The following is a 10,193-nucleotide window of genomic DNA, read 5'->3' on the forward strand; positions in this document are numbered from 1 at the left end:
ATATTGTTGGAAAACTCGTGTAAAACGCAATCGAATTAGAGGAAAACTCGTGTAAAACGCAATCGAATTAGATGTATTTTTCGCGTTCTGCGAGTGTTTTTAACTTTTAAACTTTTGATGTCCGGTTATGTACGAATTTTAATTGGTCAACTTTAGACGCGATTATCTCGATAACTCCAAATGGTGGCTAAGCATCTTTTTGTTTGCCGCGGTCTCATATAGTGACGTATTTGGTTCGCCTTATGTGTAGTGTACAATACACATGTACAATGTACCCATACTATCGGCGAGGCACTGGCAGAAACAGCGAGGTTCTCTAGCTCAGAATTTTATCATGAAGTTAGTTCTCCTTCTGAGCTACACAGCCTCTCTGTTTCTGCCAGTGCCTCTTGAAGTATTGTAGGAAATCCAGTGTGAGGCGTTCCATTAGATAGTTCTTTCATCGTCGTAACTCGGGATACCGCAATAGAAAATGACGTCTTTTGCAGCGGGGCTGCCGTAGATTTGCGTCAGAGGAGGTCGGGTTAGACGCACCGAGTCCAGGCTAAGGATAGCGGTTGTTCTAATACCAGAACGACGTATTCTGGTTTTCAATGATTTTGGCAAACCGAAGGCCGTTTATCCCGAGATAAGACCTCCAGACTACCGAAGTACTTCGATTTAGCGAGGAGAAAAGCCTAAAATGAGGGCAGGGGGTAGGCCAAATCAGCAGCTCAGCTCAATTTTAAAGGGCACCCCCTACTTTTGCCGTTTTTCAGTGGTATAAGTGCAAGGGGTTCAAGCGTCAGCGAAGCCGCCCCACCTTGTACTTACTCTCGCATTCTTTCTTCATACCCCACCTCAAATCCCACCTCACTATGCCTACAGCTACGACTTTCGTTGGCGAGTGGTGGCACTAATGCACGCCTATGATGTCCCAAGTGCGTCTGTTTCGGAGCCGTTTGAGCGAAAGCAACACACCCTTCGCCGCTGGTATGCACTTTTACTCAAGAAGGGCGTAGGTAATGAGCACAATCCAAGACAGACGAGCTCACATTGAAGTTCTTCCGCTGTCGAAGCGTACGTGCAGGCCCATCAAACGTTTTAGATTAAAGAGCTGAGAGAGTTTGCTATGAAAACCTACCCAACGGTCACTGCGGTCTCAACAGCTACGATATGCAGAGTTCTCAGTTTCGATCTCAATCTGAGCAGAAAGGTATTCACCAAAGCCGCTCGAGAGGCTGTTCCTGCCGAAATTGAAATGTACCGTAATACACCTTACGGACTCCAAGAGTCAACTCCACATTGAATATATTTCTCTTTGTTATGGTGTTAATGTATAACGCTCGCTATCTAGCATATAGAGCCCTAGTCTCTTGTATATACATTGGCTGTAAAGCCACCTACTGATTTCGCTGCTGATTTAGGTTAAGATGTGGACCCACAACTCCTATGTGTCCCACACTCTGTAACCTTCCCCACCAAACGGTGGACATGTGGTGTTCACGTGTAGCGGTATCAATCGTGTGATCTTGTTCCATCAAGAACCTTCCTCAGGCTGGTCAATCCACATCGCGTGGACGGCCCAGAGAACCTTCTCAGCGCTTAGCGCCCGCGCATGACTCGCAGTCATAACGCGTTTTGGTCGGTCGACCACAGACAACAGCAGCGGCGCACCACGTCCACGCCAGGACGCGGCCCACCTCGTTCCACAGCACATCGTGCTAGTGATCGCCCTAGGCACCTTCCACTTCGGTGCCGGCATCACAGACGCCTCTTAGGCTCTCGGTGCCCCTGTACTTCTCAGCGTATCGCCTCAGCCACGGCTTGTATCACGAGAGGGCCAGATCTACTCGAGCGATGGTCCAACCGCCGATGCGGACCAACGACCAGCTCGTGGCGCCCTATGAAGAAGGTCAAGTCGACGACTACAAGGAGTCTGATACGGGTTGCGGAACCGAGGGTGTGGGTAATCCGTTTCGCCTCGCTTGCCGAGCCGCCGTGGCACTTCTCGCGCGACATCGCCGCAGCGCGGGGACGGGACACCCGAGACGAATCACTCTCCAAGCCGCGTCGTTAAGCCTCCGGCGCAGTTCCCGATCCGACGTGGTGGTGCGTGCTGAGCGCAAGAGCCGCGAGCTCCATTGGGGACTCCGAATCCATTCCCGGATCGTTTTCTCGGCCTTGCCGAACTACAAGTGCCCATTGAGCCGCGGTACTCGCCACGCCGTAGCCTCGACGTCCACACAGACGGTTCTGGCATTACTAACGACTTGTACGAAGTTCAGTCCGATCACCTCGTGGCGCAGGTGAACCCGTCCCCGCGCTCTCAGCGCCCTGAACTCCGGCCGTTGCTCTCCACCGGGCGCGCGGAGTACCAATTCCATTCCGGCCACGCGACCCGGTCGAGGCCGCGCGCCAAACAGCGACTCAGAACTTGACAAGTACCTCGAGCATCTGTGATGACAGGGTCTGCGCCACTCCGTGCCGCAGATGCGGACGTCGTCGTCGTTATCAACCGGAGCGAGGTCCCAGAGTGTATGAGGCTCAGTTCGAGCTCTGGGCTGAGGGCAGTCGTTTTCTGTCGTCGATGGAAGATCTTCGAGCAAGCGTCAGTGAAGTGGATGTTCGCGTTGAACTCCGATTACACTTCGAGTACGCGAAACTCCGCGCCAGCTGCCACCTGCATGCTGGTATCCAGTCTCATTCGCGTGTAGGTGCAGTGCACCACGTCCATCTGGGCACTACAGCTTCTCCTCATCGAGAGGGAGAAGGAGCTGTGGCTTAGGGTCAGCCCCTGAGCAATGTAGCTAACCCCCAACTTCCCAAGCTATTGTTGGGAAGCGCGGCTGGACCGACGTGCCGGCCGTGAGCCTCAGGGTGCTGGCGATCAAGCTGATCACAAGCGTCCACGACGTCTGGGCAGGCTTGGCGGAGGGGTACCTCAAACCACCACGAGTTTTCTGAGTGCAGTTACCCTCTCCCTTTACCAGGTACGAGTTTTGACCCTGACACCGCCGCTGCGCCAGGACACGCTCTACATGACATAGGACGATTGCTTGCTCGTCTGGCAGCGCCGGAGGCGGGCGCGCGATCGCCGGATCCGCGACCACTGAACGAGGGAGAGGCTCGTCAAATCCACCTTCGCCACGAGGAGCTCCACGAACACGTCGACAACGTTAACCACCATCTAAGTCGATGCTTTGATGACGTCGCAGCGCTGGAGCACCGGACGGATTGGATACACGTTGCGGATGAGGTATGAACCCTCTTCCATGGTCTTGGGCAAGGTGCTCGTGACCTGGAATGGTCCGATGAATCACGGGCGTAACTTCATCTTGAAGACGGCTGACACTGCATGTGTAGGCAGGTTCTTTGCATTGACCAACACGATGTCCCCGACAACATAACTGTCAACATTACCTCTGTCTCTGGCGTCCGCATTTTCCTTTTGCTTGTCTTGGCTCAAAGCCCTTGCGTCACTCTCGTGTCGAGACCCTTAGACGCGTTGACTGAAATCACCAACCTGTTTACGTACAGTAGCCGGGCTGACATCAGGAAGGCGATCGGCTAGGTCGGCCATCTCTCCCCCACCAAGCCCCGATCCACGGCGTGGTGGTGTCAACGGGACACGGGGATGACCCAGACCGTTAACGTAAGACGGTGTATGACCTGTAGAGGCATGGTCAGCATCGTTCAACGCAAACTCGATGAGCGGAAGCACTGCGCTCCAGCGCTTCGGGTTTCAGCATAAATGCTGCGGAGGATATCCTCCACGACGCGATTCACCCGTTCCCTTTGACCGTCGGTCTGCGTGCGTCTACCGTAGCCATGTCTAGTTTGGTGCCGCACCACAAATACCATACTCCAGAAGTGTCTCATAAACAAGGGGGTCTCGGTCCGAGACAATCATTTCCGGGAGCCCGTGTTATCGAAACACGCGATCCAAGAACAGCGTTGCTGTACATTTACCATTAGAGGTATCCGGAACAGCCGCGAGATGGGTCATCTTGCTCAACCGGACCACGAAGTTTACGACATTCGTGTTGCCCGTTGCGTCTGCAGGCAGACCAAACGCGAATGCCATACTCATGGAACACCAGCACCCCGAATGAACGGGCAAGCTTGCCAGCGGCGTCGCCGTATGTGGCGAGACTGCACCCGGTGAAAAGTCTCACACGTGCGCACATAAATGCTGGTACACTTGTATATTTTCGGCCACCAGTAGTGGATATTCACGAACAATAAGTCCTTTCACGGCCAAGATAACCGCTCAGCGGGATGTCATGTGCCTCATAGAGGATACGAGACGTCAAATCCGTATCATGAGGGATAGCAACGCGGGGGTTATCCTCGGACCCCCTTTGTAAAACAACAGGCCGCCATCGAGGGTGTAGCGATGTAGTCACGCGCGCGCAGCCGCCCCGACAACTCAATGCCCGAACCTTCTAACTCCGTGCTCCCCAGAGCCTTCAACAGCGCGACACAAGTGTCATACTTGGCGTAAGCCGCTCAAATCAGCTTCGGCTCCGTCGTGACATCATATTCTGGCCTGCGCGACAGCGTGTCCGCGAGGACATGCTGCTCACCAGGCTTATACTTTACCTCGAAGTTATATTCCGCAAAGAAGGAAACCGACTTGACCATTCTCAGCGAGAGGTGTGGCGACGAGTCGCAGTGCGTAACGACGCGTGATCCGTGCAGACCACGAACGGCTGAGAGCCCAACAGGTGGATTCTGACCTTGACGAGCGCATACTTAGGGATCGGCGTCTGCGCCGAAATGGTGGCAGCGTTGAGCTTGTTAAAAGCATGCATGACACGCCACTTGTCATTCGGCTTTCTGACGCAGAATGTAGGCATTTGATTCCATAGACTTGATCTCATGAACCATGCCTGCTTCGTACTTCGCACGGAAGAACGCGTCAATGACTTCACACTGTTCCTTTGGTAGATGCCACTGTCTCATCACGCAGTATTTAGTTCCGGGAACAAGGCCAATTTTGCGACGCACACCTCGATCCGGAGTTAGCCTCGAGGGCGGCTTCTCTGAGACTACATCTCCGTGCTCCTTTACCACCGGGTAGAAGAGGTCAAGAGGGTCCTTCAGGATAGCAGATCCACTATGCGCATTCATCGCCTTCTTCTTGACCGAGAACAGCTTCGTCAAGAAGCGAGGATGAGTTCAGTTCTTCATCAGGCCGTACCACGACCACCTCGGCCAATTCGCCGACCCTCAACACCTCGCCGAACTCGGTCAAGGACATTTCGTCCTGCACCAAGAGCGCATCGAGCGTGGGTTAAGCGTCGAGACAGATGTCTCTGTCGACGTCGCCCGTCACTCCTTTCACGAGTGTGTGGAGCTGTTCACTCTCGAGTTGGATCCCGGTGAGTTGCATTCAACTTTAGTCGCGGATGAGGATCTCATCATGCGATTTCGCTTCTGCACCACACAGTGCCTCTTTCGCGCGGGTTACGGCTCCAGGCCCCAGTTTCAAGCTGGTGACGCTGTCGGTATGGATGGCGGGAAATCGGCACGCCCTCGCGCGCTTTCGAGGGGCGTTTAATCTACCGGGACTGACTTACACTGGTGATCCTGGGGACACGCCCGGGGCTTGGCGTTGTTGCCGCCGCCTCGATGTGGCATACATCGATTTAGTTGGTTGCAGCAGAGCTGGCACTCTACCCGTGGAGTTGCAATGTACCGGAAATGTAGTGGGCCTACTTTGGCTTACTACTTAAGCGTACACGTTGCGCTACGTGTATGAGGAAGCGTAAGTACTTAGTAATAACTTGAGTTAAGTATACTTGAGTCCACAAGTATAATACAAATCAAATAAAGCCTCCAAGTGACTTAAGTTGGGTAAAATGAGAACTGTATTGTTTGTAAATTGATCTTCTTCCTAAATCTGCTAAAACTGTTATTCATCTATGAAAGGGGTTGACAGCGGCTGGCTGTCAGAGCCCCGCCAATATGCACGTCTCTAATTGGTAGAAATATGCTGCTTCCTACCAATAGGATCTTTGGGTGGGTGTGGACCACTCATTGTGGCGGACCACTTCAATGTATCCATTGGTGTGCCTTACACCAAAGTGAGGAAGTATCTAAAACCTTTAACAGATATTTATCTGTTAAAATCACAAGCGGCTTGTAGCCACTTGTGCGTGTAACCCCGTTACAGGAAAATCAATGCGTCGAACGCTTCCAGCGTAGCGCGGGTTGATAAGACTACAACATCCCTCTCCTTGAAATGGCTCCACGCCTGGCAACTTTCCTGTCATCATTTACTCGTCCATTATATACATCAATACTTTTTGTCCATAATATCTAACGCACTTAAACTTATAAGGAAAACGTCGTGCAAATCTTGCATGCTATATGGATTTTTTCATGCAGACTGCACGACGTTTTCCCTGCATGCAAAAATGGCACGCATACAGAACCCAAGTCAATGCCCAAAATACAATTATTCACTGGAAAACGTCGTGCAGTTTGAACGACGTATTAACCCATCCCTCCGACTGATAGAAACCACCGAATGGATTGACTCAAGTACAATTTCGAACTGTCAATTCCTAGCTAATGTATTCTATGATTACTTTTCCAGCCTCCGTTCTCTTCTCTTCCCCGAAGAAGACGAGAATAGCAACTGATTTCTTACCTTGGCGAATACCAGGCTTGTTGAATCGAGATAATTATGCGCTCTGCGGATTTCCACATAAGTGAGAAGACTATCAACGGCTCTCGTCAACCACTAAAGCTCCGCGAGACGAACTCTCAATGCTCTTGTAGATATGTCGTGCTTGTTTAGTAGGTGCAGAGGCCATTCTCCTCCACACCTGCGCTGCCAAGTCATGCGAAGGGTTCCCAGCCGGAAGGACGAACCCTTCCGCTACTAGCAGCCTCCTCAGTGCTGAAGCTGAAGTGTGAGTGTGTGTGTGTGTGTGTGGGGGGGGGGGGGGGGGGTAACATCAGATGCCGAACGTTAAATTTCACCATCTAGATTTGCTTAACGACTGCAGCAAAATCTTGAGCGAGCACGGACTTGCCACATGGCCTCCATTGTCATCACAGATCCACGCATATGTCGTTTAAGAGCATCCCAAGCTGTTGAGGGAGCCCTCTTCTCATACCACGCGTACTAATAGCCCTTCACCAAACGAGTCGGTGCTTTCCCCTGAAAAGGTGTAGCTTTGTCGCGCTTGGAAACCACGACTCCGGCATCGAGAGCGTGTTCACGCAGCCGTTGTTTGCCCCCGCTGCTGCCGGTTGAAGCCATCGAAGGCTAGCAGCAGCTACGTGTTTGGTTTTCTTCGACGTAGTGTCCGCCAGCACTTCCTCGATCCATGCATTTAGCCCTTCCATCACGACTAGCAGCTCACTTCAATACAGTTTCTAAACTGCCTCTTCAACTTAGAAACAGCATAGCAACCTTTCTAAACAATGCTTCGTGCAATATGGACGAAGGATTCCGTTTATCTATACATGTCCGTACAATTACCATGATGTTTATCATATTCGAATAATCGTAGCGCGCCATTCGCCATCCGCTGAATAATGACAGGTCGCAATCACAGGAGCGCTCGGACGCCATGGTGCAGGGGGGGGGGTCTGGGCTTGATCGCCTGGAGCAGCCTTGCCGCTACGGCCTGGATTGCGGTGATGCCATCCGCTTCGAGCCCGGGTCGTGGGCGCACGGCGGCGAGCACGTGCGCCAGCGCACCATCAAGTTCAACTACGAGCTACCCCACAGTAAGGACTTTAGCATGAACTTCCCCATCGTCATGGCGCTGAGCCCGGGCGTGCTCATGACGCTGGACGTGGCCTCCCGCCCCGTCAAGCTCGAAGAGTACGCCGACTGCGTGGGCTTCCACGTGCACGTGATCGAGGACGTAGTCGCGGCCGTCACTGGGCGCTTCCGGGTGCCTGTTATCGCTGGCATCGCCGCGCCCAAAGTGTAGATCACGTACCGGCGCGGATTTCGGCTTTTGCCCGACCAAAACGACGACGCTGTAGAGCTTCCTGCCGCCCAACTGCGGGCAGATGGAGGCCTTGTTCGACGGGAAGGTGCCGGCAGGGGGGGGGGGGGGGGGGGGGGGCATGGCAGTCCGTTTGCGGTACTACTACACCATTGTCCGACTAAGATGGTGTTACTCCACTTCCATGTGGTGAAGTAACCACAATATTTTGGATAGGAATTTCAACTTTCACGATAGAATATTTGCCGCTTCTGAAATCTGTTGAGCAAGCGCTGCCTCCGAAGACCAAAGTGGCTTAAGCTTAGTGCAAATTGGGCGAATAGCCTTCGTGCTATGACACAATGTGTGCGTACTGGGATGATCGCGCTGGTATGGGCTCAGCCTCATTCTTCTCGAGCGATGCTACAGAGATCGAGGAGGCTGCAGATTTTGCAGCAGATTTCGATATGGAGGAAACATGGATACTTCTTATTCCCGCCTAACCTCGAACGGATGGAGGTAGTACACGTACAAACGAAACCGGGAGAAGACAGCAGCAGCCGAGGGCATGAGGGCTATTGGAGATGTGCTGAATATTGTTGTTGACGCGTTTCAGGTTGCCAGGACGCAACCGCTGAAGACCGAAACGCCGAGATATTAAACTCACTACATGAGATTACGGAAACGTTGAAAGCGCAAACAGGCATTCAGTACTCTTTTGCAGCACTTGACAAATGAAAATGACAATTTTAACAACTAGTTGCTTTCTACAATCTGAGGTTTAGTTGCAGATAATTTTGGCAATACCGTCCCGCTATATCTTTCCAATCTCGTGCTGCCTTGCATCCTGAATTACATCAGTATTACTAATAATAACAATAGTGGCAACCATAAAATCAGCAGATGCGTGAGGTGTTTCTTGGCTCATGACGCCTTGAAGCATTCTTAATTTTTCTTTCCAAATTCCAAACGTACTCTCGACTGGCTTTCGTGTGCTTGAGTAGCGGAAATTCAAAGTTCTTGACTATACGATAGCCTACCTCCTTCTTCCGGTTCATCATAAGGCACTATGAGGCCAGGAAGCAAAGCGTAACATGCATCACCAATAAAATGAGTTCTAGCTGGAATGGCATTGTAGAGGGTACGCCTAATGACGCATTACTTCCAGCACTTGCTATCAGACGAGGCACCAGGTCGCACTTCAGCACTTCGGAATAAGCTGTCAGTGGTAACGATAGCCTTACATTTAATAAGGGGTAGCATTTCCTACAATAGAATCCATCAAATTATCAGGGTGCTCAATTCCAATCATCAACAGCACCAGGGTGTCCTTGCTGCACTCCAAAGCCATCTCCTATTGCTTCCCAATCTCGACGCTCGCGTGAAAACGAAATGACACTATTGGCCGCTCCCTTCAAACGCGAACAACCTCGGTTGTAATCTCCTTCACGTAGCTTCGCGACATACACATTGCAGCACCCACGTCACGGTACCCTCCCATCGAGTCCAAAAAATAAAGAGGAGCAGCCACTCGCTACTCAAACGAATGTTTCTCGCCTTTAGTTCAGTGAATTTAACGCCATGGGCACGTAAAAGGGTGGCAATCCGAAGGAAAGTCACTCTCGTGCAGAGTCCATTCCCTGGAACCAACGTTCATAGCTACCTGACTATAGCATAGGCTCGAAGTGCAGGACAGTGACAGTGAATACTTGCGTCTTCGGGTGACATGGAGGATCTTCGTATTCCTGACCCTAAAGTGCCGCGACCGACCTGAGCGACAGTTGAGCAAGTTGCGACCAAAACAACCTCATCCTCTTCTAGCCTGGCAGCCATCTCTAGCTACCCTCACCCGTATCCACCTCCAGAAGCAGGAGGCACAACTATCTCCCGCTGTCACGTTGTAAGACGTGCAATTTGGTAAATCAAGTGACGAAAAACTCCGAGTGAAAGTGGCATCACCATCTCCAGCTGCGTAGCGAACACGCTCTTAGTGGCATCATAGAAGCTGAATCAACAACTGCCACAAAGGGACACTACACTGCTCAGTCCGGTCCAGCGGTAGCATGACTGTTAAAGCAAAATATAGAGTAGTGTTCAGACGTCGTTGCTACCGGTGGAGTGTGCGTATATGTTAGTAGTTTTGCTTTGATTCTGCAGGTAATTTATCGATCGATAACTGACTTGTATCCTTTGTATTCCCCAGTGTCGAAGGAAGACGGGATCAAGCGCGGTCTAGAACTTCCACGCGGACAATCC

At 51.8% G+C, this 10,193-nt stretch overlaps 1 protein-coding gene across 1 annotated transcript; it reads left to right on the forward strand.

The window, feature by feature from the left end:
• Positions 1–7,571: 7,571 nt before the first annotated feature.
• On the forward strand, positions 7,572–7,940 carry IUM83_08607 (Coiled-coil domain-containing protein; the record flags this gene model as incomplete). The annotated part of the gene is made up of 1 exon (XM_067932992.1): positions 7,572–7,940. One exon carries the CDS (start codon positions 7,572–7,574, stop codon positions 7,938–7,940), a length of 369 nt encoding a protein of 122 aa, XP_067794237.1.
• Between the last annotated feature and the right edge of the window lie 2,253 nt (positions 7,941–10,193).

The sequence above is a fragment of the Phytophthora cinnamomi genome (genome assembly GCF_018691715.1).
Source record: "Phytophthora cinnamomi strain GKB4 chromosome Unknown Contig26, whole genome shotgun sequence".
NCBI lineage: Eukaryota > Oomycota > Peronosporomycetes > Peronosporales > Peronosporaceae > Phytophthora > Phytophthora cinnamomi.